Source organism: Leuciscus leuciscus (assembly GCF_965113295.1).
Source record: "Leuciscus leuciscus genome assembly, chromosome: 13".
Classification (NCBI taxonomy): Eukaryota; Metazoa; Chordata; class Actinopteri; order Cypriniformes; family Leuciscidae; genus Leuciscus; species Leuciscus leuciscus.
The window spans coordinates 13993330-14020775 of record NC_138737.1 but is presented as its reverse complement, the minus strand read 5'-3'; the positions used below and the strand labels follow the sequence as shown (position 1 = coordinate 14020775).

At 37.4% G+C, this 27446-nt stretch overlaps 4 protein-coding genes across 6 annotated transcripts in view; 1 reads left to right on the top strand and 3 right to left on the bottom strand.

The window, feature by feature from the left end:
* Window positions 1-131: 131 nt before the first annotated feature.
* Window positions 132-11280, top strand: inavaa (innate immunity activator a). 2 transcript variants are annotated; one of them, XM_082189300.1, is made up of 10 exons: window positions 132-411; window positions 5033-5157; window positions 5632-5765; window positions 7586-7708; window positions 7915-8146; window positions 8270-8323; window positions 8504-8681; window positions 9275-9430; window positions 9690-10389; window positions 10489-11280. In XM_082189300.1, the coding sequence occupies exons 2-10, from the start codon at window positions 5103-5105 to the stop codon at window positions 10579-10581; spliced, it is 1725 nt and encodes a 574-aa protein (XP_082045426.1). In that variant the 5' UTR covers window positions 132-411; window positions 5033-5102; the 3' UTR covers window positions 10582-11280. The 2 variants fall into 2 exon arrangements, with proteins under 2 accessions (XP_082045426.1, XP_082045425.1); XM_082189299.1 differs by having other exon boundaries at window positions 136-411; window positions 8456-8681.
* On the bottom strand, window positions 11015-15588 carry LOC309513488 (uncharacterized protein). The gene is made up of 13 exons (XM_082189349.1): window positions 15321-15588; window positions 14953-15019; window positions 14792-14858; window positions 14655-14682; window positions 13854-13994; window positions 13626-13757; window positions 13352-13499; window positions 13217-13260; window positions 12993-13043; window positions 12773-12897; window positions 12051-12179; window positions 11769-11906; window positions 11015-11659 (listed from the first exon to the last, which is right to left on the bottom strand). Exons 1-13 carry the CDS (start codon window positions 15321-15323, stop codon window positions 11650-11652), a joined length of 1083 nt encoding a protein of 360 aa, XP_082045475.1. The 5' UTR covers window positions 15324-15588; the 3' UTR covers window positions 11015-11649.
* A 137-nt stretch (window positions 15589-15725) lies between these two features.
* The window catches only part of rpl10a (ribosomal protein L10a), a 46425-nt gene continuing 34704 nt past the window's right edge, over window positions 15726-27446 (bottom strand). The window contains exons 1-6 of one of the 2 annotated variants that reach the window (XM_082189375.1): window positions 21348-21446; window positions 20849-20916; window positions 20120-20200; window positions 19555-19703; window positions 19255-19427; window positions 15726-15945 (exon numbers count right to left, since the gene is read on the bottom strand). In XM_082189375.1, coding sequence (XP_082045501.1) covers window positions 15775-15945; window positions 19255-19427; window positions 19555-19703; window positions 20120-20200; window positions 20849-20916; window positions 21348-21356 — 651 coding nt within the window. In that variant the 5' untranslated portion in view covers window positions 21357-21446 and the 3' untranslated portion in view covers window positions 15726-15774. Of the gene's footprint in view, window positions 15946-19254; window positions 19428-19554; window positions 19704-20119; window positions 20201-20848; window positions 20923-21347; window positions 21447-27446 lie in introns of those variants that run through there. The other variant, XM_082189376.1, reaches the window with a different exon arrangement.
* fance (FA complementation group E) lies at window positions 21917-27337 on the bottom strand. The gene is made up of 10 exons (XM_082189322.1): window positions 26955-27337; window positions 25357-25918; window positions 24968-25012; window positions 24832-24888; window positions 24593-24736; window positions 22976-23099; window positions 22790-22865; window positions 22603-22669; window positions 22401-22526; window positions 21917-22156 (listed from the first exon to the last, which is right to left on the bottom strand). Exons 1-10 carry the CDS (start codon window positions 27155-27157, stop codon window positions 22055-22057), a joined length of 1506 nt encoding a protein of 501 aa, XP_082045448.1. The 5' UTR covers window positions 27158-27337; the 3' UTR covers window positions 21917-22054.

Here is a 27446-nt window from a genome sequence, read left to right as displayed (position 1 = left end):
CACGCCTATAGCAAGAAGAAGCGTGTGCTGCCTTCAAAAAGATCTCACACACACACGCTTACGAAGCATTCTAGACAAACATTGGCGGAGTAGCCTATTTGCAATGGTATCGCCCTGTTTTACTTCTAAACTTGTTTACAAGCACAATTTGAAAATGTTCCTTGATAGAATTTTAGGCAGGGGTCTATTAATTTGAACACGTATGTTACTGTATAAATACGAACTGGAGAATGTTTCAGCTACATGGCATACCCCCCCTGCGAAGATACGGTTTGGTACAGTCCAGTGGCTTTTGGCTAGCTTGAGTTAGAGTCTACATCCAGCCGCACTGTGGAGTCCACCGGCACACGCGCATCTGCGGGAATGGAGTGAATGGGAGGGTGTGTTTTGGGCTGGATACAGCGAAGGAAGGTATGATTAAGATGCTAAATATTTGTATTTATATGACATTGTATTTGTATAATATTATTTGTGCACATAATATGTAGGCTACTACATGTAGGCTATTGAAATTATAATTTGTTAAAGCTCTTTGCTCTCCGGGAAATCGTTCATTTAAAGGGCATGCGCAAATTATTTTGATAAGCTTTTATTGCACTCGTTTTCTTTTTTTCTCTTCCTTTTTTTTTGTCACCTGAAAGTACATTTTCAATAAACATAAAGGCTGATGATTTAATTGCATGGACTACTGCAGATTTGTTTCTGCTTAGTAAGGCCATCCAACCCTTCAAAGCATGCCAATTATCACAGAATGTCAGTTCAATCTATTCTGCGTGATATTTATGGGCCTCGAGTTGATTGTGATTGTTGATGACATGATTGCGTTATGAATGATTAGATGGAATGCTTATTACAATGTAAACAAGTGATGTATCATTTGTCTTCAAGCTCCACGCATTCTGACTAAAGCCATGCTTTCTTTTGAATGCTGTATTTGTAAAACCTATTTTGTTTCTTCTTAGTGCTGTTTAACATTGATCTCTATAAACTAATATTGGTTCATCCATTCTGTGGTCTGTTAAAGTTAATAAGAAGGAACATTTTACCTACAGTCACAGGCACAGCACAGCCATTGCTATATGTATAATTTTTTTTAGAGGTCCATGGTAAATCTTAATTGACTTTGTACTGGAATACAGATTGTAAAGTGGATTTATTTTCATTTTATTTTTATTACAATTTTTTTATTCACAAAGGAGAATGAGTCTGTTTTTACACTGTTTAAACTTTTCTTTCTTTAATTTATTAGCTAAAGGTGTTTTTCTCGTCTGTGAGAGGCTTTTTGTCATGCTTTTTGATTAATCATTTAATATTCATTGAGTGGCATGATGAAAGGAGAGAAGTGGAATCACAAAGATGGTTTTCAGGTCTCTTCACTCACTCACACTCTCTCTCACTCTCCGCCATGTTTTGCATGGCAAATTAACATTCAACTGGTTTTTGGCTTTGCACCAACTGTGGAAAAAAATCACTAAATTCTGTCACTCCTATAACATCTGCGTCCACACGATTCAGCATCTCTATAATAACAGGCTCCGCATACATTCTGGGTCGTGTTCAAGTCTCCTGTCAGACTTTCCAAGCTCTGGCCCTCTCTGGGAATTCCAGACCTGGCCGCAGTGGTAATGAAATTGGCTGGGTAGGCATTCCAATAGATCACAGCTCCACAGGCTCATGGGAAAGGGTGTTGGGAATCTGGTGGAGATGGAATAGACAGCACATGAGAATTGCAGACTACTGAAAATGGCTTTATTCGCTGATGTCTCATCTTTACGCTTGACTGCGTGAGAGGATGGGTGGATCTGTTGTGTTATCCCTCTGCTGCCGAGATAGATCGCTGTCGAGAAGTCTACGTCCTGTCTGCTCTTCTGAGCTTAATGTGCTTCGTAATCATGTGCCTAATGTGCTTTCAGGGTGGAGCTCCTTATGAGTGCAGTCTGTGGGTTTGAAGGAATAGGTCATCCAAAAATTCTAATTTGTCATCATTTACTCATTCCAAACCTGTATGAGTTCCTTTCTTCTGTGGAACACAAAAGGAGAAGTTCTGAAGATTGTGCTGATTTTTTTTTCTTTTTTATTACGCAGTTACACAATCCTTTTCAAGGGAAGTCAGTTCACTCAGAGGGCATATTTGCAACGCCTTCAGGCAGCAACTTAAATTTTACATTGAACTGTATGGTCTTTAATTTATTTTTTAGATTATTCTTGCGTTATTATAATAATAATAATAATAATTTGTTACATTTATATAGCGCTTTTTCTGAGACCTCAAAGCGCTTTACATAGAAGTGGGGAATCTCCTCAACCACCACCAATGTGCAGCATCCACTTGGATGATGCGACGGCAGCCATATTGCGCCAGAACGCCCATCACACACCAGCTTACTGGTGGAGAGGAGACAGTGATGAAGCCAATCAGTATATTACGACCTTAACAATAGTTAATGCAATTATTAAACAGAATTATTACGAGATAATTACATTTTACTGCTGAAGCCACTGCCATTTTGAGTTGGAGCTCTCAGAAAATTTTGAGTTTACAAGTTGTAATTGAGTTCTATGAGGATGTCAATGCTTTTTACTAGTCGGAATCTCATAACTACAGTAATTCCACCTTGAGACCCAATGACAGTTTTATGGGAGATTCTATGGCTCTTTTTATTTTGAAGATGGGACTTATTCCGCCATTGCAGTTTCTCCCATTCATAGTAATTCAAGTGAACCATCTACCCTAACCCTAAATCTTCGTTGAAGTTGGAAAGCTTCAGTCTCCACTCATTGTAACAATAACTCAAAAGCACCAGAAATGTGTCAAACTTCATCCCATGTGCTATATTGAAAGTCTTCTGAACTCATACAATAGCTTTGTTTGAGTAAAATACCAAAATTTAAGATGTTATACCTGCATGATTTCATTGAAATTGTATTGAAAAGAGCAACCAGTACAGTTTTCAGTATCTCTTTTTTTGTGATCCATGGAAGAAAGTATTTTTTCATGACATGAGGGTGAGTAAATGATGGCAAAATTAGGAGTTGCTTTTCATAAAGCACAGTTTGTCACAGTGACCTAATCTCCACTGCAGTTTCATCAGCGTTTCTTTTGCCCTCTCTTCCCGACTAAGTCTTGTTGTATCAGCAGAGACTGTCCTCAGCCAACTGGCTGCTCGGGCTTGTTGACACAGAGCTTTGCTGGTATTTTAGTCGTCGGGGTGTCTGATGGAGCGGGCTAGTTTCTATTGTGATGAGCTGCATCCATCCACATGAGTTACAGAACTGAATGAGGATAGAGCCTTCGATAGTGCCACTATCACATCCTGTCAAATGTTCTTCCTCAGAGCTCAGGAAGAGGGATGATAAAGATCCACACTGACTCATTAGCAAGGATGTTGTCCCTTGTGATGTGGGTGGGCAACTAGATTTCCCCCAAAATAGCATTTATATAAATACAATGTCTGTCCTAGATTTTTTTTTGTGGATGACACCAGCACTCATTAGATACAAGGAACCTTGGGCCTCATTTATAAAACACACATAGCCTACAATCGGATTTCATCCTACGTCAAAAGTGAGGAACAAGTACAGATTTAAAAGACAAAAACTGATGTGAAAATGTTCTTGAGTACACCAAATAAAAAGCGTCCGTCCAAACGTTTTGCACTCATATACCATTAATTAAAATAATCCAACATTGATTATGGAATTGTAAAGATAAATAGGAAATCACAGTATGCATTTGTTGTTTTGAACAACTTGAAGCATTTGGAAACATTTTATATGCATACTTATTATATGCATATTATAAATTGTTCGTAGGAACATTTCAAAAACAACTTCTACATTTAGGATCATTCTACACACATCTTACTAAATGAGGTCTGATTACGGTTACTTTAACTTATAATAGGACTCCAAAAAACCAGTGTTGGAGACACTGTCATAAGATCCACTAATATCTTCCTCAAATCTTGTCACTGGATATGAAAGGATCCTTTGTGATCCTCCTGATTCTCAAGAAGATAAATTCAGTCATAATTTACTCTCCGTCATGTATGACTTTCCTTCTACTGTGAAAAACAAAAATTTTACATGCATTTTTTGTCCCCCCAAAAAAACACTCTAATTTTGGGGTGAACCTCCCCTTTATAAAGATCAATTAAAATAGACACAAGTTTCCTGAATCTTTGATTACTTTTACATTTGTAAGAGGATCTGATCTGTCATTCAAACTCTTCCCAGTGCATTAACATGTTCCTCTACAATAACAGCAGCAAGTCTTTATGTAAATATCACAGTAGCATCTCCTCATCTTACTCTCTCCCTACTGAGGCTGCGAAATCTGAGACGTCACAGTCTGAGAACCCTAAATGTTATTCCTAACAACCCTTTAGAAAAACTTTGCCTGTAAGTTTTCTTCATGGTAATAAGAGAAACCCTGACACGGTTATCTGAGTTATCAGCATCTCCCGCCTGAAGCTGAATCAGCATGGACACATTGTTCCACTTCAAAGCTGTGGCGAGTGTGCGCTGAAAGAAAAAAGAGGGGGTTCTTAAAGAGAACAGGTGCAGCCTTTGGAAGGGGGAGAGTCCTTTCTGCCATCTGTTGACTTCTAGTTTTCCCCCAAACACACTCCATCACAATTCACACACGCCTGCTTGGTCATAGTGATCCAGGTTGCTATGGTGCTGTATGGGAAGAATAAGACCCCCACATGTGTGTGTTCAACTCCGGGCAGGCGGCTATTGTGTTTTGAGACATTCAGAGTTTTGGGGAGGGGGGTGTGCGTGTGTGTGCAGACTGAAATAGGGCTGGATAAGGCGAATGACCAGTTGCTTTGTCAGATGTTAAGGAGACGCTGAGGTGCCTGTGCAGGGTTCTCCTCAGGAGGTTTGTTTTTACTTAATCGCACGGCCACAAGCCACTATTTGGAAGGCAAATTTACTTAGTGGTTGCTAGACTGGAGAGCAGTAGAGTAAATGGAGAACGCTTGAAATCAAACAACAGATTTGAATCTTTTCTCTTTCCCATCAACAGGTCACATCTGCAGACTGAACTGGGATATTATTCTTTTTTCAACAAAAACTGCAGAATTACAAAAACAAACATGGATTGTAAGGAGGAAATCAGTGACTCTGATAGCGGGATCATTTTAAACTCTGGTGAGTGCTCTCATTTCTATGTTAATGATAAATAATATTTAGAAGGGAGCAGAAAGCATATAGCTAAATTAGCTGGTGTAGTCACAAAAATACATTTTTATTAGTATAACAATAAAGGTTATATCCGCCTTATCCAGCCCTATTTCAGAATATTGGTGAGGCTTTCCAGTTTATTTGATTTGTAATTTAAAGAACAGAGGGAAGAAAGTCAGATAATGCGACTCAAACTCTTGTTTCCCACATGATCCCTACAGCTCATTTTAACAATAGATAATCTAAAGAACACAGGAAATGGTGGAGGAAAGTCAGATGATGTGACTTGTTTCCCACATGAGCACTACAGTTCAGTGTATCAAGGCAGGCCAACTGCTAGGCCATGTCTCAAAGAAATGATCATTTTCATTTTGAGGATGCAAAATGTGCCCTATATGTGTGTGTGTGCTCTTGTGTAATGAAATCTCTTGTGTTGTCCAGGCCCGGACAGCCCCACGTCTCCGGTGAAGGACCTGAGCACTCACACGCGTGCCATGAGGCTGAAGCAACAGGCCCTTGAGGACAGACTGGAGTTGTGTGTCCTCGAGCTCAAGAAACTCTGCATTAGAGAGGCGGTGAGTGACAATGAAAACAAGCCATCAGTGCTGCCATCTTACCATCATGAACCATATTTTTTAGTTTAAGCATAGAAAATGTAAATATACTCCACATGGGGGCTTTATTGGGGAATTATTTTTAGTAGTCTAATCCAAGGTTACACAAACCATCACAAGTAAGAGGGTCAGTGGAAAATTCTTGAATATTGACCAAAAATCAGCTTGAAAACCTAGCAGGCAACATGATGTTTTCCCATTAATTTTCTCTATAGAAATTTCGGTCACACTTTAGATTAGGTTACCCTCTATTCTCACTATTAACTAACCATTAACTATGTCTTTTGCCCCAATAAACTCCTAATTACTGCTTATTAATAGTTAGTAAGGTAGTTGTTGAGTTTAGGTATTGGGTAGGATTAAGGATGTAGAATATGGACTTGCAGAAAAGGCATAATATGTGCTTTATAAGTACTAATAAACAGTAAATATCCTAGTAATATGCATGCTAATAAGCAACTAGTTAATAGTGAGAACTTGACCCTAAACTAAAGTGTTACCGAAATTTCTTCAATAAAGAGTTTTAAGCCGTGAAAAGAAAAGTTAACCAGAGTGTGCCAATAAATAAATAATAATCATAAAAGGGCTCCTTGGTTCAGAGAAGTTTAACACTGGCCTAATTAACTAATGAAGCATAATAACTTCTAATCAGGCAAACCAGTTACACAACCGTTCAAATGTTTGGGCTCGGTAAGAAATTAATATTTTTGAAAGAACTCACCAAGGCTGAATTTATTTGATCAAAAATACATAATAATCTGTAATATTGTGAAATATTATTACAATATAAAATAATTGTTTTCTATTTTAATATATTTTAAAATGTAATTTATTCCTGTGATGACTAAGCTGAATTTTCAGCATCATTACTGCAGTCTTCAGTGTCACATGATCCTTTAGAAATCATTATAATATGCTGATACATACACAAAAACATTTCTTAAGCAGCACAACTGTTTTCAGCATTAAATTGAATGTTCATAATGTTACAAAATATTTCTATTTCCAATAAATGCTGTTCTTTTTGTAAACATCCTTGCTAATTCTTTAAAACAATTTAAATCTTACTAAGCCCAAACTTTTGAACACTACTGTGAATTACATGAAAATTTAATTAAGCGTAAAAAACACTTTTTGCCACTTTCGTCATAATTGTATTAATACATGTAAAACGCACCGAGCTGACAGGTCTGATCTTATGACACTTATCAGGATTTATATACAATATACGGTATAAGTATGTGAGCAGCGCCGTACTGACTCTTTTATTGTGTGATCGAAGAACTGCTCTGCTCACTGCTGCTCATAAAATCAATTGAACATTATATATGGCGTTACAATAATTTTAGGTTTTGATATTTAAAGCAGATGAAGCACCACAGTGTTCACCACTTTTTAAGACAAAAAATATTATTACATTATAGGAAAGTTTCAGTAGGAAAGTCAGCTGGTCCGTAAGCGTAAATCAGATTGCTCTGATTAAGCCGGGCTTTCTCTTGTTCTGAATACAGCCCTTCAATAGAAGCACTAAAGCCAATGGCCAAGAAACAGATGCTTCTTTGCATGTTAGCCCACATGTCTGTCATTCACTACTGGCCAAGCAGGGAGAAGATTTAAGGGCCTAATCATCACCCTTTGTGGACACTTCGACAATATAAAGACGGGCATCTGCTTGCTCAAAGATTTTTTTGTTTTGTATTGATTAACAAACATAAAGTTAGTTTTCTTTGTCATTGCTTTTCTTTGAGTCCTCCCATGGTTAAAACGCTTTGCTTTAACAGGAGCTGACTGGAAAGCTGCCCTCCGATTACCCTCTCCTGCCTGACGAGAAGCCTCCGAAAGTTCGGCGACGCATCGGAGCCGCTTTTAAACTGGATGAGGGTTTTATTTCACAAGATGGCGAGGTACAGGCCGCAGTTCCTATACAGAGATTATTTTAATAGCTATGCTGCAACTGGCTGTTATTTGAACCTACCTGGCTAGTTTTAAGTGGTTTTATTATTAAACTGAATCCGTTCCACTTATATGGAAAATATTTTTACGAGGTGCTTTAATTTCAGCATTTTCAGCTTGTAATCATGCGGTCACCCCCTAAAATGTTTGTCTCCAGGAGTCTGAGCTGCACGCGCTCGAGGCTGATCTCGCCCTGCAGCGGCAGATTTATGAGGCGGCCCGAAAGCTCTCCCTCGAGGAGCACATCAGCAAACCGGTGAGGAAAAGCCGACTGCAGCAGTGTAAACGTGAAGAGAAGAAGCTGAAAGAGCTGCAGGATGCGATACGGAAACACCGCATCAACCACGGCTGTGTCTCTCCGCAGACCTGCTATTCATCCAGACAGAGAGGTCAGCCAATCAGAAGCCATTGTTTCTCATATAAACTAAACTTCAGCAATACAAAAGTGATTGTTATTTGTTCATTCAAATCAAATCATTTAAATAATAGTCTTATTTGTTGGTCCATTTCAGATCTTTGTATGTCTGATGACAGCTCGCTGTCTGACGCTGTTGCCTTGGATGATGGTAAGTGAGCGACCCTTTATTTTCTGGTTAACTTAAACTTAAACTCAAACTTTCACACCCTAATTTATGTGATCATTTGATTACTATACTGTATGAGTTTGCTAACGTCGAAAAACTGTTCTTTATCAACAGATTCTGACTCTGTTCCCTTTTCTCCGACCGTTTTGGGGTCTTCCACAGACAGCGGCTTCCAGCGATTGACGCTCTTAAACAATAATGGCCCAAAGCAATCGAGCTCCAGCTCCAGTCTGGACTATGATGCTTCACCCATCCAGAACTCTCCGTGGAAGGAAACCAGCTTGGACCAGCCCTACCAAAAACAAAAACCGTCTCACTCTGCCTGCAGCAGCCGCTCAAGGTATTATGGGATATTCTAGTTTTGAGCCAAATGATAGATGTTTTAGTTGGAGTATATAATGCAAGCGTGTTTGTGTTGTTAGAGCAGTTTTATAGGGACTTGATAGAGCATTTGGTTAACGTATGCTTTATCATTCAAAAGTCTGGGGTTGGTAAAATGTTTTTGGAAGGAGACTCGTATGCTCAACAAGGCTGCATTTATAAATTTTTTTGATCATTGATCAAAAATACAGAAAAAGCTTTTTCGCGTTTAATTTGAGCATTTATTTGAAATAGAAAAATAGTTTTTACTGTTACGTTTGATCAATTTAATACATCCTTGCTGAATATAAGTGTTAACTTCTTTAAAAAAAGAACGGTAGTGTAATAGGTCACAGGTCTGTGTTTTGTCAAATATCTTTTACACAACCATTACTGAACAAATCAGCTTTGATTTTACTAATCAAAGAACTTTTGTTGTTACACTGTTCATCCAGTGAGCTGGTTTGAGGTTAAAACATTCTAACAAAGAACTATGTGTCTATTTTAGATGCATGTATTATCAGTATGTAATCTTCATAATGATCTCATGAATTGCTTCCTCTGTGTCAGCAGCAGTCCAACGGGCTCACCAACAGACATGAGAATGGCAGAACTTCCTCCAGCACCCCAGTTTGTTTTTAAAAGTCTGCCAATGCGGAACAATCAGCCAAACAGCGCCCCCTCCACCCCAGAGCTGCCACTGCGCAGACAGTTCTCTCAGTCCTTTAGGTAAGTAATATATAAATTACAGTCAGACTTGGAATTTGAGAATTGTCTGAATACTGTTCATCATAATGACATAATGCATACCATTAAATACTCATAATTATCAGTTGTACAACTACTTAGACAAGAAGGCACTGACAAGTAAATATATATATATATACATAATCAACATTTCTATTCTGCCATCTTGGACATTTTCACTGAGTTCATCATAGCAAATTTGTTTTACCTTACTGATCTGATATTATCTCCTATCAAATAGACTTCCCAGAAGCAAACCAGAATTGACCAAGGCCAGCTCAGACCTGGGACGGGGCCGGACCAAGTTGCCGCGTCGGCGAGTGACCGAATTTGCGTTAGCTTACTCGGTTCAGCGTTTATATCAGTGCAGCTCTGAAGACAGCAGCTCTGAGCTTTCTATTTCTTCATATAGCAGTTCCTCCAGCCGAGAGACAACCACTGAGGCACCTAAACCCTGTCCGCCTCCATATGGCTACCATCGCACTGCTCCAAATAAAGTACCAGGCCAGCTCAACACCAACAGCACACTCAAAAACAACAACAACAACAACCCACCTCACTTCATACCCAGCCCCAGTCAAGTCAAGATTAACAACCGGACACCTCTTCAGGTGGACATGGGGAGGCTGCAACTCGGACCGAATTCACAATCTGGGACCATGCATACTAATAAACCCCAACAAGTGGAGGTTACTTCACCCAAACGGATGCTCAAGCCTCCCCCGCCTTACACAAAGGTAGTCCGCACGACGTCGCTAAGAGAATTCCCCAATTATACCAGCCGGGTGCTTCCTCGAGAAATGGTATCAGGAGAGCTTAAAACCTGGCATCAGAAAAACAATTTAACCGTGTCCAAACATCGCTCACTTGAACGACAAGGATCGATTCGAATTAAGCGCCCAGAGCCGCCACCTTACCACCAGATTCCCTCTCAAAAACAGGTAAAGACGTGTACAATATGTGCGTTTATCAATACCAATTTCATAAACTGAGCATCATAATTAATGTTAAATAATGAACATTCTTGTGTTTCTTTCCAGGTTTCTCAAAAAGTGATTCTGCAAAGGGCTTCCGATGGAACGCCGCTGCAGTGGTTTGAAGAGGAAGACTCCGAGATTGTGAGTCAGGTGTAAACAGGCAGAAGAAACCTGGAGGAAATTACACTGAGAATAAGTAAACTCATTGTACACCTTCTTTAGTTTTATTTATTGAGCCAATGGACTCATTGATGTAGCCTGATAGTGAAAATTATGTTAATTCTCACCGAGACTTTTTGACCAAGTTGGAGCTGAGCCAGTGAAATATACGCCTCAATTCCATATATGTCTACATTTGTGATTCAATTTCAAGTCTAAGACTTCCTCGTAAGGCTTCATGCCAGATATTTATGATGAATGTATAATATAATGGTCATTTTATTGGTCAAGAGAGTGTTGCTCACTTTTGCAAATGACTGATGAATGGCCTCATGGAAATGTCATAATTTAGTATATATTTGTGTCTGGTACACATTTCTTCATAACTAAAGTATTACGTAATGTCTTAGTTTTCCCATGATTTAATTTAATTTAACACATTATGAATAATATATTATTTTTCCACATTGTTTTTTATTTGTGAATTAATATTTCCCCTTTGCTAACACATTTTTTTAAATTAGTGAAATGTTTCAAGAAGTGTTGCTCTGCTACTGTAATATGCATTGTAATAATAATCCATCTGTGAGTCTTAATACCAAATGCAGATATTTTGCTTCATGTTTGTATCCTAATTATGAAATATATTTTATATTATTTATAATACACTTTAATAAACAATCTCACAGATCCTCACTAGTATGTCTTGTGCTTTTTTGTGTTTGTCACATATTCAAATATTTGATTTGCGTTGAATAAAATAGAAAACAGTTGTATGGTATATATTGACATAAGATTTTTATTCTGAGACAGTTTACAAACTATAGATGAAACAGTTTCCCCTAAAACAAAGTTAAAACAACTACCAAACAGCAACCAAAAATTATCAACATTACTTTTAACAGATCATCCCATTTTAATTTCTATGGATATTTATTATAATTTTTCACATCCATAAGACAGGTGTCTGCAGCAGCCACACTAATATGGCTAATATTATGATTGAGCAAAGAACAGTGAGGTAAATGACCAGGATTATCCAGCGGCAGTGATACATCCATTGCATCAGGGGGCGCTGTCTGAAACCATACAAGTGAGTTCAGAAAAATGAATGCATTAATAATTCAATAAATAAAAGAATAAGTGAAAAAGAAGTGTGTGATTGAGTATTAAGGGTAACTCACAAGCTGATGACACATCTATCACAGTCTCTCAGGTAGCGCTCGGATCTCTTGAACCATGCAGGACTGTGCTCCAGCGCCGCCTTCTTCCTCAGTCTTTGATGAGGTAACACTGGCAGTGAACTTGTGTATCTCTTTTGACTGTAGCAGATATAAAATCAACAGTCTCTTACCATCAAATGCATGTGGTTTTCTTATGTCTCTAATGCTACATCAAATTGAATTTATTCATGAAAGTTCTTCTCCAGGATTGATAGCAATGTTCCCATGTTTTAAGTAACCTACTTTTTTACATAGACAGCGTCCGGCTCAAGTCTCAGAGTCTGGCTGGGAAGAATTTGGGCAAAGGATGTCTCCTCAGGACTATTCACCATGGCAGTTTGTGAGGGACTGTCCTCTCGAGGTACTACTTGCCTTAGGAAATGTGAGACTTTAGATATGGTATCAGACCATAAAAGTAAACTAAATTTACCTCCAAAAAATGGCAAAAAAATTGGTTAAACTTTAAAAAATGTTGAAGCCTAAATACAATTGCCTAAAAACTGCACCACAGTCGCATGACTTCAACATCACCACCATTAAGCTTCGACAACTCTTTCGGTCATTTTCCCTGGAAGTTTGAGTTAGAGCGCGATTCTAAACACAACAAGGCTGTGAAAGCAGAATAGAGAGTAGATGAGTTTTCCTGTTCGGCGTAATGACGTTTAATGTCCCTGACAACATCTGTACTCCCATTTAGCCACTTGTTAGCAAATGGCAAGTAAAAGCCTCTTCTTTTTTTTTTTTAAGCGTGAGTGGGGTTTTACTGATGTATTTTATGTTGTAGAATTAAGCTTATGTTATCCACAGGCCTTATTTCAGGCATTTAACCAAAAACCCATTGAGTTAACATTCTGCCTAAATGTTAACTCATTTCTGGGCTCAAAAATACGTCATCCCTGCAGCATCCTTTACAGAAGAGAAATTCTGTTGCTACAGACTTAAAATGTAACCTGTATTCAAATTACCCTCTGTCCATTAGAAGGCAGTCTTCTGTGTGGTCTGGTTTCTTTGTGTTTGATTCTCTGTCTCTGTCACTGATCTTATTGGTCACTGAAGATAATATAGCTTGTGACTCCTTTACTTTTTGTCTCTTCAAATAAAAGAGAAACGAAGTAAATCAGATAACATCAGATGTTTATTGAGGTTAAAATGTAATTGAGTGAATGAAACTCATTGTACACTGACCTGGGTTTGCTTTACGATGACATTTGTACTGATTCTACGCCGTAACTGTGGCTGAGAGGGAGAAGAAGAGAAAGAGACAGGTATTATCAATCAGATGATACTCTAACAAATCATTTAATTCACATCTGAACGACAAATTATTTAAATATCTACATACATTCAGAAAACAAACAACAAAAAAGACATTTTCTCAGGATAAAACTGAACAAGTTTGCAATCAATACCTTCTGTGGGTCTTTTTCCAGCTTTTCAATAGAGTCAATTTCCTCTGCAGTAACACACATAAACATTTATTTTAAATCCTAGTGGATGGATCACAACTTTAACATCATTAGAGAACCGAATGGGTGTTCTCCTACCCCTTTGCTCACAGAAATGTTGCTCTCTGCTGCTTTTCTCCATCTGTTTCTTCATTTCCTCCAATACAACACTGTTCCTCTCGTGACGGCTCTTCAGGTTCTCCACATGAGCCACCATCAGTTCCACTGCATGGCTCACTTTAGCCTCCTACTCACAGAGACAGAATGGGATTTAACATATTAAAAGGACATTTATTGAACTACCAACTTAGTAGGACCAACTGTATTGTTCTCTGGCTTTGCTACCAGAGTAAAATCAAGTATGAACCAATACCTGATGCACTGCCCCAAGAGCCTCTGCTGTGTAGGAGATTCGTCCGATGGTGCCCCCGATAATGTTAAGACACAGCTCAAGACGCTGAAGGAGCTTGGCCCGTTTGATATCTAAACACATTCCCTTGAGTGTCTGTGACAAAAATACACTCCAAGAATCGGCAAAAGGCTGAATCAATAATAAAATAAAATAAATCAATAATAATCTATTATCAGACTGTAGTCATACCTCAATTACTTCCATGCTTCTTTCCACTTCCAGTTTGAGGTTGTCCTCAGCATTGTCCCGAGCGTGTTCCTCTGACTCCAGCCTTTGACACAGCGTGAACTGGTCACAGTGAAAGGCCAGCGACAGCTGAGAGAAAGCAGCCTGATCGCAGCAAAAAGAAAAAATTAGGGGGAAAATGTATTCAGAAATAATCAATATATTCAATTTACTTAGAATTATATTTAAGTAGGGTTTCCCAAACAGGTGATTAATTAAAATAAAATAATTTCTGATGTATCAAATACTTATGTCATGCAATAAAATGCTAATTAATTATTTAAAAATCTACAATGTGATTTTCTTGATTTTTGTTTTAGATTACGTCTCTCACAATTGAAGTGTACCTATGATAAAAATTACAGACCTCTACATGCTTTGTAAGTAGGAAAACCTGCAAAATCGGCAGTGTATCAAATACTTGTTCTCCCCACTGTATATATGTGTGTGTGTGTGTGTGTGTGTGTGTGTGTGTGTGTGTGTGTGTGTGTGTGTGTGTGTGTGTGTGTGTATACCCCAGGTTTCACAGACAAGGCTTAAACCTAGTCCTGGACTAAAATGCATGTTTGAGCTGTCTTAACTGAAAGCAACTTGCACTGACATTTCTTAAGATATGTCACTGCCATTGTTTTGTCTCAAGATGCACATCATGCACGTTTTTTCTAAGGCATGTTTATTAAAAGTTACTTAAATGCTCTAATTAATCTAAGCTCAGTCTGTGAAACCAGGGAATAATTTTTGAATACAAAAAAAAAATGAACTGACCTCCAGTTCCTCCTCTGTCATATCAACACTATGATGGAGAAAAATAAGTCATTTTAGGAATTTATGTCAAAGTAAGAATCAAATGTTTGGATATCCATAGAAATGGCTTGGGGGACTTTAAAGCTAGTTTTAATCACCTGTTAGGACCCAGCCTCTCAATAACTGACAACTCTTCTAAAGAAATTTGGTCCTCATGTTTAGACCCTTCAGAAGAAAAGAAAGCCACTTAGATAATATACCATTTAAGAATTAGCAGGATGTATTGCGAGTAGCCTAAATGGCTTTGTTGAAGTGTTACCTTCCTCAGAGTCATTCTCATTGTTCTCTGCTTGGATGTTGGTCAGCACTTGCTGGTCTTCACAGGCCTGACCATTAATATTAAAACAAAATAAATTGTAAAGTATTCGGAATGTAGAAGCTCAACTAACATGTATTCTTATTTCTCCAGCACCATGGAGAATATGTACTGTAAACACCAAGGTTTCTACAAATAAAGATCTATGAAATTCTGCCTACATCTTCTCGTCCTCTATGAACAAAAGCCCTTTAACATTACAAATGACTTCAGAGCACAATAATTGGATTTGGACAACAGATTTACTGCTCGGTTTTAAGGTAACCACCACAAATCAAAGTATGGTAAATAAAGACAAAACGCTTGCTTACCATGACATTTACTGTGATTTCTTGCTCTCCACTTCTCTTCTTACTCCTAACAGGCACTACATAATCTCATTAAGAGATAGATGAGGCTAATAAGGCTGTTTCAGACATGTCATGGCTGCCACATGCACTAGCATGACAAAGCCATTAACAAATTCATCACTACAAAACACAAACGCAAAAACATACTTGATGCATGGAGCCTTTAATAATCAAGCTTTTCCTATGAACTACATGCAGCTTTTCACACTAAATCAGTCCAAAAAAAAAACCTAAAAACCTTTGTTAAACTATTCTTTTAATTGGGTCAAGATACTTAGATGGCACGTTTAGCAAAAGAGCACTGGGTGCAGATATAACGGATTAAGATCATGAATGACACGTTAAGAAAGACAGAAACAGAAAAGATTTGGACCAACTCCACATTTATTTATGGAAAAAGTATGGAACAAAGTCTCTAATAGAGGCGCTGTGGCTTTCCCATGGTACTCTTGATGTAGAGAGCTCTGACGTTCTGCCAGTTCTTCTTCAGCAGAGACACCAGGAAGTTCACAGCCAGGTGAATGTTGTAGACCAGCTCTTCCTCAGTCATCCTGACATGACCAACTCCCACAGCCAGACACAGAACCTGAACATGACAGATGACCGTTAGAAACTTCTCAAACGGTCTCAAGCACAATTTTCCCAATTGGATAAATACATTCAGTTCTTAAATCTTTCAAATCAGCATGTGCAACGTATCTTGCAGTTAAAAGGAACAAATTACTTGTACACTATTGTTCAGAAACTTGGGGCCAGTAATATTAACATTAAAAAAATAAAAGTATTTTATGCTCATCAAGGCTGCATTCATTTGATCGAAGATACAAAAACAATATTATGAATATTACCACAATTTAAAATAACTAATTTATATTTTAGGGATGCACGATATATCGACCACATATTGATATCGGCCGATAAATAGTCATTTTTGATGTTATCGATCCGATTAGAAAATTAAGCCGATATGCACAGCTCAAACAGAAATGAACATTTATATCTATAATTGGGACTGTCATATACATGCCATTATATTGAGAACATATACGTAATAAAACGTTGTGAATTCCCTGGGTTTAGTTGCCGTTTCAGCGCGTTGTGGAAATAGCGCGTCCAGAACAGGGCTTACATGTTCTGACCAGCACAGTCAAGTTCGCTTGTGCATTCACATTAGGGCTGGGACAACGCGTCGAGGTCATCGATGACGTCGACGCAAAAAATACGTCGACGCAAAATATGCGCATCGATTCGTCGACCTGTTTTTATTTCTCCAAAAAACGTTTGCAAAACGTTTACCTTATGTGCGCTGAATATACGCGATGGCCGGATCAACATTCTGTCCAACGTTATATAACCAATCCAGGGGTTTTTCTGCATTGATCTTTTTTTTGGCGGCTGTCAAATCCTTATTTGATCGGTGAGTGATGTAGAATAGAATGACTGCTGGCGCGCGTACGAGAGAGAGCCCCGGCCGCGCGCGCGCACTCACAGTCTTCAAACAACACGAGCGCTGCTTGCTCTCTCTCTCCCTCGTGCATATTAATCAAAATCATTAAACACGATAGAAAAAGGGCGAAACACCAAAGTTTCACGCGCGCTCGCGCACTCACAGTCTTCAAACTACACGAGCGCTGTCTTGCTCTCTCTCTCCCTCGTGCATATTAACCAAAATCATTAGACACGATAGAAAAAGGGCGGAACACCAAAGTTTCACGTGGAGCATTCGGAGATTTTTTTTTTTCTCCATGACAGGCTGCTGGCTCCCACTATTAATTTTTATTTATTTTTTTTGTTGGAAAAGCACTCTCTGTATTAGCTTAAAGCCCTCAAGTTTACATTGGTTACTGTATTCTTTCAGTTGCTCTAAACAAGTATTTTGGGTGACCTTTTTTATTTTTTTATTGAATTCTAGTCATCAAGTTGTTGTTATTTTCATCTGAAAGAACTTTTTTTCAGTAAGCTAGGCCCTATGTGTTCAGTAAGCTTGTTTCAGTAAGCTATGTGTTTTCAAGGCTTTAAGGTTTTATTGAATGCTATCTCTGACTAAGAATGCATTACTTTGCACTTGTATAGTCTTTTATTTTGTCATTTTAAGAGCAATAAACATATTGCAATGTTAAGGAATTCATGTTTTTTCATTCAGATATGTAAATCAACATGTATAAATTGTTAGTAGTCAATTAATGGGGAGATAATTGATAATCGAAATCGAATCGGTCCGAAAAAATTAATCGTTAGATTAATCGATGCATCGAAAAAATAATCGCTAGATTAATCGTTTAAAAAATAATCATTTATCCCAGCCCTAATTCACATCATTTTGTGCAGATATAAGTTGTAATATTAAGTTAGTCATAAAATATCCGATTAATCTCACATAGGATGCTATCGTTGATTTAAACAACCAGCTAGAAAAGTTCTCCAGTTTCCCGGTGTTAGTTCCCTTCAGCTTCAGCGCGAGCGATGAAACAGCAATGCAAAACATTACAAGCTATGATAGGGACTGTCATATCTTTATAATTGTTTCAATGACTTGTTTGCATTATTTAGGCATTTTATTTAAATAGTTTTTTAGGCAATAGATTTTTTGGTAACACTTTACAATAAGGTCTCATTTGTTAATGCATTAACATGAACAACAAAGCAATAGCCTTTGTTAATGTTAGTTAATAAAATATTTGTGTTCATGTTAGTTTACAGTGCATTAACTTGTTAACATACAACTTTGGATCTTAATGTCTTGTATAATGTAACATCAACTAAGATTAATAAATGCTGTAGAAGTATTGTTCATTAATTGTTGGTTCATGTTAACTAATGCTAACAAAATTAAACCTTATTATAAAGTGGTACTATTTTTTAGTTAAGTTGGGCATAGGAGTGTAAAATTAATTAAAAAAAGTTAAGGAATCTTACACTGGTTCAAACTAGGCTACTGTATTGTTTGTTAAATGATTTATATTGAAGTGTTTGGGACATGGCTTTTAATGGTGAGCCTTTTGTTTATGTATACAGGCTATCAAATCATCCACCTTATTCCTATGCCCCATGACGCTTTGCGCGAATTATGGGTGTAACTTCCGTTAAGCTGTAAACAATCAGTGAAACGCTTGCTCTATGAATGCAATACGTTCAAAAAAGTGTCACAATGAGATGACATTAATCTACTCACCCTTCAACCATCGAACATAAGGAAATTTAAAAGTGTAAAGGTACTTTCAACAGATCAAATGACCCCAAAAGCACAAGTCTTTGGTTAATTATCACTGTAGTAATATATGTCTGTATTATGTAACTTATGTTGTCTTAATAAATGTTCATTAACTTCAGCATTACGTGATACTATTTCAAAGTGATTTCCGTCATTTTGACTGATAATAAATTGCATTTACCTGTGAAAAACCCAGAAAGAGACGTGAGGATTTGAGAATAACAAGTATTCTTAATGTAAATACCCTACCCTAAAATGTAAATAATTATCGGTATCGGCCAAAATGTTCATATCGGTGCATCCCTGTTATATTTGAACATTTTAAAAGGTAATGTATTTCCTGCGATGGCAAAGTAAAATTTTCAGCATCATTACCCCAGTCTTCAGTGTCACATTATCCATCAGGAATCATTCTAATATGCTGATTTGGTGCGCAAGGAACTTTTATCAATGTTGAAAATGGTTGTGCTGCTTTGTGGAAACTGCACTTTTTCCCACAGGATTCTTTGGATAATAGAAAGTTCCAAAGAACAGCTAAAAAATTTTAACAAATGTCTTAACTATCAGTTGATCAATGTGGTAAAAAGCGAATAAAAAAAGAAATAATAAAAAAGGCAGCCCAAACTTTTGAACGCTAGTGCATGCTGGAGTGAAAGTGATGCGATTTAATGAATATAAACATACCTTCTTCATCTGGAATTTGATAGTGGATTTCACTTCATCCACCTTGGTGATCAGGTTCTCGTTATGGGTGAGCAGAGAAGGAAACTTTCCAGCCTTGTTGAGGCCAGGTCCCAGGATACGAGGAATCTGCTTGATCAGAGACTCAGAGGCCAGGAAGGCATCATATTTTTTGGCTAAAAGGAAAACCACAAGATCAATATGTGGACTCAATACAGAATGAGCTATAGCACTTGAGCACATGCATGTCTTCTAATTTATAGCTAATGTTCTGTTGACCACGAATCTCCAGAAGAAACTTACCCAGTTTCTTGACCATTTTCTTGTTCTTGTTGAGCTTTTTAAGAGCCTCGATGTCCATGTGTGGGAACTCGGCGGCTTTGGCTTCATCACAATGCTGCTGGTCACCAAGGACACACACGGAGAACTTGGGGCGGGGGGTGGTCTTCAACCTAAGAGGAGCGACGGATTAGACTGTCTGACAAACAGAAGCATATCAGACCACTTTCGACCCATGTGATGTAGATCAGAAGAGTCTTACCCATACCACCTGAGCTGGCATCAGATGTTGATTGCACAGGCATTTAACAAAATGGTCGGCTTAGGTATGACTGCATGAAAACAGTCACCTATAGCCTCCCCTCATGTTTTAAGACCCAGGGTAGGGGTCCGCCTGCTTCACCAACCCCAAGAATGGGTGGTTCAGACAGACTACCCGAGGCTGTTCTCCAATGCCTGCCTTAAACTTGCCCGTTCATGCAATTTAATCAAGTGGATAACTAATCCATGTCAAGACATCCAGAGATTTATTAAGGCAAATCAAAGGGCAAGCAGTGAGAAGGCTGGGTGATACAGTAAAGGTCCGAACCTGACGGTGCCTGAGAAACGCTTGTCCTTCTGGGGATCGTAGTTCTTCAAGCTGATCTGCAGTTCCACAGTCTCAAGAAACCTTAAATATAAAAGTCACTATAAATATCCCATATGCAAGTAACGGTCACATAAAGTGGTGTTAACTAAAACACAGCTGTTATTTAAGCAGAGGCTTGTTTTTTTTACACATTATGGCAACTGGTTAACTATTCCATTTAACTATTTAATTATAATCTAAACTAGAGTGTAATCCAACATCTGTTCACTAGAAGTTAACTTTCAAAAGTACTAATGACTAGTTGCTTTGAAACAAATCACTATCCTAATAGTGACAAGTGACATCACTACTGGATAAAAAGTTCAGAAACTTCACAATTCCAACACGAAGGAATTCCAATTGTTGCTACTACCATTAAGCCAGTAGTAGCTACTCATTAGGTAGTAGTACATAGTTACCTGCAACTATACCAAGAGCTATAAATTCATGTTCAAGCTTCACTTGTAATTGTCTATTAAACCGTAATAGGACACTAGCATCAATCTCAATTCCTCCACAATGGAAGTATTGAAACACACCGTTCACCATTAAAACACTTAAAAAAATTATTTTAAAAAGTACATGACAAATAAATAATCGATAATAGTTAAAGGTATAATGCTAATATAACCGGCAATACAACCTTTTATATAAGTCAGTCAGTTGCTGAAAAAAACAAAATTGTCTTACTTTCTCCTCTTACGACGGGAACCAGACTGGACCTCCCGAACAGCCTCGTACAAAGTGTCTCTTGAGACCTTGCTGTTAAAAAATACAAATATATGATTAATTGCATGACTAGTTTACTCCTGAGTGTCTCGAGCACATAAATGTCGCGATGACTACGTAAGATGATTGACCGGTGAACACATCATTAACATGCCTCCAAACAGTGTTTTAACACTTCAATATTTCAATATAAATGATGTTACCAATGAATAACAGCTGTCTATATTATTATAATTTCAGATGAAGTTAAATAATCCTCAGATTAAACCGGATTGCATTGCAGATGGCCCGCTAAACAGCGTGGCAGCTCTCAAAGGCTGTTCGAGGTTGTCAAGAAACATTACAATGCATGACTGACATTGCTTGATGATATATTTGCTCGTGTACCCATTAAACAGTGAAATATAAATGAATAGGGAATTAAACACGTAATATATAAATGAATATGAATATTTCTAACGTGCCTCATTTTGCCGTGATGTCTCTCCTTTCACACGGAGCTCGGAAAAGGAAGGTTGAAGGGAAGTTGCGCTGAATATATGCGCCAGGATGTGAAGAACGGACTTCCGGAGCCGCCATGATTGTTGTGGCCACAAAACGTAACCATTAGAGAAAACTTCACATTTCACAAACTATTATTTTGTAATGTGTCAAATGAGTTTGTTCGCCATTTACAATAACAATAAATGTACAAAAATTAGTATGATGGAAACAAATATATTTTTATATTTTCATATATTATGTATATATTTACAGTAATCAACATTTGAAGTGGATCAAAAAAAGTTAATCAAAGTTAGACAAGAACGGGTATTGTTCAAAATTCATGTATAACTTAGATGAAAGGTTTTGATCCACTTTAAATGTTGACTTACTGTATATATATCACAATAATTGATCTTTAATCATTCAAATGTCTCCAGTACAAAGATTTTAAATAATACAAATTCTGATTTAATTGAAAATATGAAGTTTAATAAATAATTTGATAATTAATTAAATATTGTTATCAATGACAATGTTAATCCATTGCAAATTTATATTTTTATCCCTATACAACTATACAGTATGTATACGTTTTTATAACATTTACAAAATATATTTACAAAATAATACAATCAAGATCAACAGAAACTCAAGTGTCATTTAAAATGGGAATAATATGTTTCAAAGAGGAATCCGTTTTAATGCAGCCTGCAATGATTTCTTGAGGAAGGTTTCATTGAAAGACAGGCAGCTGGAAAGTGTGTGGTGGCATGAAGGATTCACCTGAAATGAAAAAAGAAAAAAGAAACCTTCTTAATTAGCAGTTTTACACTTGCTTTGTAGATATTTAGTGTTGTGATGTTTATTAGTTACTATGCCTCAGTAATTTGTGTATGGAGAATAATTAGGTGTCTTAGTATTAATGATGCTGAGGACCATAAAATTATACTTAAAAATATTGTGGTTAAGCTATGGTCAGGTGTTTTTCAAAAATGTAGTTATTTCCATATATTACAGTTATACTCACATGTGACTGATATTTGGTCAAGACACTCAGCAACATCTTGGCAAACTTCATAGATTTGCTATAATGTAGAGACTGTTTGCAAAGCTCTTCGGCGAAGAGAGAGAAATCCTCTACACTCAGATCAAGCTGTGAGCATTACAACAGAAACCATTAACATAGGCCTAAACCATCCTTTAAGATTCAAAGGATATTTTTGAAGTACCTTTGAATCCAGCAATGCATGGATGACTGATAACACACCCTCATCCCAGGACACTCCAAGTATTGTCCTAAGATTTTAATGCAAATTTCTATGGTTAGTAAAACTCTGTCAACCTGTTAAGTTACTTAAACATGGTATATTTCCAGCAATTTCTTTCTGAGAGTTAAACTGTAAGATTCAGACTGACCGAAATACAAGAAGTCTGTGATGTGGCTCAAGGCAGTCCACTACCAGTCTACAGAGTAACTCTGCCTGGGCGCTTCCTAAAGAGAACATACAAAAATTAAATATATGAATAAAGATGATAAATACAAACAAAATGCATGCAAACTTTGATATGCAGGTAAAAACAAAACAAAAAAAATACTCATACCAATTTGTCCCTTCTGTAAAATTGGCTCTATCAGCGCCTGGCAGGTCGGTCTGGGGTAACGAGTGCAAAGAGACGTTACAACTGTTACCAAACAACGAGAGGCAGCTTCTGCAAGGGACACAATCTGAGAAAGAGAAATACATATATATAAGTGCGACTGAGCTTATATTCTAGAAATGATCAAATATTAAAGTATCAATATGAAAAAAAAAATATTTATTTAAATCATAACACATACAAATTATATTATAATTATTATATTTCTGTACGAACCATAAAAGGAAACAAAACAACCAAAGTTTTGGGGGTAAGATTTTTTAATGTATCAAAATCATTTGTAACAATGTAAAAGTCACAAATTATCAATTTATTGCATCCTTGCTGACCAATCCCAAACGGTGTGCACACACACACACACACACACACATATAGTTTATAGGGGTGGAACGGTACACAGAAGTCACGGTTCGGTTCATACCTCGGTTCAGACATCACGGTTCGGTACGAGTTCGGTACAATGGAGGGAAAAGCAAAACAAAAATGTAGAAGGCAATTTTTTTTTATTGTGCATGTCTGTAGGCTGTTCCACCAAAGGAAAATAAATGTTTTAAGCCTTGTATTTTTTAAATAAGTTTTATTAATAAAGTAAAGGCATAGAACCAGTTTATTTGTAGTGCATTGCCAATAGTTTTATATAATTAGTTTATTAATTAAATTAATAAAAAGACAAAAAGACCTTGAGATATGATTGGTAATTGTACCTAAATGAATTTAAAATTAATTTGCTATATTTCAGATCAATATATTTGTTTTCCTTAAAATTTTAATAACACTAACTTTATTCATATCTGAATTATAAATAATTTATTTCTGTATAAAATAATACTACCATTAAAAACAAATTTGATTTTCTTTTAATCAATGTAGAATGTGTAACTTTCTGTGTTGGGTGACAGTTGTAGGTTACAGTTTGACAAGAGTTTACAGTTTGACAAAAGCACAATGTTGTGTTTTATTACGAGTGTACACAAATATAAGTAAACACTTTGCAGTTTGAATGATGTCCAATGAACAAAATGAGTATGTTTTTATGTTTCCACTGTTCGATCGCGCCCGCGCCTCTCTGAACACACACACGAACACGAACACACACACACACACGCACGCAGGCACACACACATATTCCAGCATTGCAAACTTGACATCGCAGCCTGTCCATTATAGCCTGTCTATGATTATAGCCATAGATATTATGTCTATGATTATAGCCATAGGTTATAGCCACGGAGCTTCAGAGCTAAGGCGGAGCTGCAGATTAGGTGACCCTAAAGAACCCGCGTATTTAACAGTAGTTCCGCATTACATTAATTAATTTGCAGTTTTATTTATTTTTATACCGTGTATTCTCCGTGTGTATTCATGCACCGAACCGTGACGCCCGTACCGTCTCAGTTCAATACGAATACATGTACCGTTCCACCCCTAATAGTTTATATATTTTCTGATATCACAAGAATTTTTATGTGTATATATTACTCACCTGTCATAGTCTCAATACAATGATGAAAATTATAATCATTGTAAGATCTTTTACCTATGACAAATGAAGGCACTGACCTTGTCGAACAGCAGGTGTGTGATCACAGCAGAAGCAGTGCTGTGACTGAGGTCTGGAGAAAGCTCCAACAGGCAGCTACAGAACTGAGGTAAACTCTGTTCAGATGCTTCAGACAAACACAGCAATGAACACAATACCTCCACCTGTGATCAGATACAACTCATTTATACTGATGGAAACATTTATGGATTAACTAATACAAAAATAGCATTTCATTTTCAACTAAAACACCACAAACCTCATTGGGGTCGCATTCATGAAATACTTTCAGAGCGGACAGAGAGCTCTCATCCCACTGTGAAGAAAAAAAATAGAAATTATATAAATGGGATGATTTATTGCAGTTATATTTGCATAAAACAAACATTTCTTACCACTGACTCTGGATCCAATAATTCTTTAATCACAGGAATGGCAGCCTAAAAAATGGAATGCAAACTGTTAGCAATTCATCCATTAATTCTGACACAAGAACATGAATCCATTTTTTTTTTTTATCCTGAAGAACAACAACTTTCCAAAGGTTTATGCATGAGCAGATTACAGTAACAGTTTTACTGACACTAATAAAAGTTAATAAATGCTGTAACAACATTTTGCTCATTGTTAGTTCATGTTAGTTGATGGATTAACTAATGTTAACAAATGAGGAGACCTTATTGTAAAGCGTTACCGAGATTTTAATAATAACCTAACTTTTAATGGTGTATTTTAATGTACTTTAAATGAAAAATCAGTTTAACTGCACTGAATTCCACTTTACCTTCATGTTGTCAGGCAGGTTTTTCGAAGACCCCAACAGATCAGAATGAGCCTGTGATTCAGAGGCAGCACTCTGGTTCTGCTGTGTTGTTCTCATTCTATGTTCCTCCTCTTCAGTCAACTTCTCTTCTTTACTTGGAGAGAAATCCACCTTTACCCTTTTACTTTCATGATCTTCCTGGGCATCTCCATCATGATCCATGTTGTCACTTTTCCTTTTTTTCTGATATAAAACGGACACGTCGGCCTCTTCACCCTCTGTTTTAAGCCCCTCAAGACAAGAGGCCCATCTTCCCTTCGCATTATCATTCCTGAATCTCGCACAGAGACTCTCTAGTGTCTCCGTACAGTTTGAGGTGAGGAGGGTCCCTTTCCTAGTGCCCTCAATATCTCTTTGGAGCTGCTTGATTAAGGCACAAGCCCACTGATTTTCCCTGTCATCCCGAGTCAGACAGTGAAGCAGATGGAGAACACTGTCTTTAGGAAGTCCTGGGTGAATCAGATGCAGAAAGCACAGCAGATTTTGCTGAAAGCCTTCAGAAAACAAGCACACCAAAGGTTTCCTGTAAAACAAACGAAAACAACTATTGTATAATCAACTCTTTTGTTGACAAGTGCAAATGTATGTATATTTAAATGTGCACATACAGTACTGTGCAAAAGTCTTAGGCATGTTAATATCCCACCCCCCAAAAAATGGTTTTAAGTCAGTTATTTATATCTTTTGCTGTAGTGTGTCAGTAGGAAATATCAGTTTACATTTCCAAACATTCTTTTTGCCATTAATTGTAATAATCCAGTGAGATTTGAGTATGCACAAGGAGTCTGACAACAGCCGGTATGATCTGATCTCACCATCATCGAGTCCGTCTGTGATTACATGAAGAAACAGAAAAAACTGAGACAGACTAAATTCAGAAGAACTGCGGGAATGTCTCCAAAATGCTTGAAGAAACCTTCCTGCAAAGCTACAGTACTGTGAAAAGTACTGGCACTTGTGTTAAAATGCTGTAAAGTGTGAATGCTTTCAAAAATAAAATCACAAATTGAATTTATTTATGATTTAACTTCTATTAACGGATTCAAATCAATATTTGGTGTAACGACCCTTTGCGGTTAAAACGGCTTTTGTCCAGGTACACTTGCGCATAGTTTTTCAGGAAGCTTTGCAGGAAGGTTTCTTCAAGCATCTTGGAGACGTTCCCGCAGTTCTTCTGGATTTAGTTTGTCTCAGTTTTTTCTGTTTCTTCATGTAATCACAGACGGACTCGATGATGGTGAGATCAGATCATACCGGCTGTTGTCAGACTCCTTGTGCATACACACATCTCTCTGGATTATTACAATTAATGGCAAAAAGAATGTTTGGAAATGTAAACTGATATTTCCTACTGACACACTACAGCAAAAGATATAAATAACTGACTTAAAACCATTTTTGGGGGGTGGGGGGATATTAACATGCCTAAGACTTTTGCACACTGCTGTATTTTGATAGGCATTTATTTCCAGAAAGTGGAAAACCACGTTGTTTTCTGATCTTAAAATATTTATGACAGCATAACAAGTCGAGCCGACAGTTTTTGACAGTCTACTTACAGAACGAGCGCGTCCTCGCGCACACATGCTTCCTGCTGGCACAAAGTCTCTAAAAACGGAGTAAGTGTGAAATCTGGATCACATCTGCGCTGTTTATTGAAAACTGTCTGCGCATTATTCGCCCCGGTTACTCCTAAATGCAGAGCGTGAACCAACAACCGGGACCGTCCGTCAAAACGCTGCATTAGAGATTTCAGATCCATCACTGGATTTAATCGCACGTCACCGACGAAGCTACTATCATTTTTAAAACTGAAGTCGTAGCGGTCCCAGATACAGCAGAAACATATGGTACAAACTAGTTTTAAACAATGGTGGATCAAAACACTGCTGAAAGCTCATGCAAAGCACTAATGTGTAAAATGTTTCGAATGATTTCTTCATGTGGCTCTAAACAGCTTATTGCACACTGGCGACACCTGTAGGTTTGGAGGTGAATTACAACAAATCATCCCTCTAGCGACATTCTGAAAGCAAAACTGATAGCATTTG

Excerpts from the sequence above, each read along its gene's own strand:
- inavaa (XM_082189299.1), top strand. The coding sequence starts at position 5,103 with ATGGATTGTAAGGAGGAAATCAGTGACTCTGATAGCGGGATCATTTTA. Across the intron at positions 5,158-5,631 it reads CGGGATCATTTTAAACTCTG|GCCCGGACAGCCCCACGTCT; the intron begins GTGAGTGCTCTC and ends TGTGTTGTCCAG. Across the intron at positions 8,324-8,455 it reads CGCTGTTGCCTTGGATGATG|ATTCTGACTCTGTTCCCTTT; the intron begins GTAAGTGAGCGA and ends CTTTATCAACAG.
- LOC309513488 (XM_082189349.1), bottom strand. Across the intron at positions 14,859-14,952 it reads TGAGAATGACTCTGAGGAAG|GGTCTAAACATGAGGACCAA; the intron begins GTAACACTTCAA and ends TTTCTTCTGAAG. Across the intron at positions 13,500-13,625 it reads CTCTTGGGGCAGTGCATCAG|GAGGCTAAAGTGAGCCATGC; the intron begins GTATTGGTTCAT and ends CTCTGTGAGTAG.
- fance (XM_082189322.1), bottom strand. The coding sequence starts at position 27,157 with ATGGATCTGAAATCTCTAATGCAGCGTTTTGACGGACGGTCCCGGTTG. Across the intron at positions 22,866-22,975 it reads TTTACAGAAGGGACAAATTG|GAAGCGCCCAGGCAGAGTTA; the intron begins GTATGAGTATTT and ends TGTTCTCTTTAG. Across the intron at positions 22,670-22,789 it reads CACAGACTTCTTGTATTTCG|GACAATACTTGGAGTGTCCT; the intron begins GTCAGTCTGAAT and ends TTAAAATCTTAG.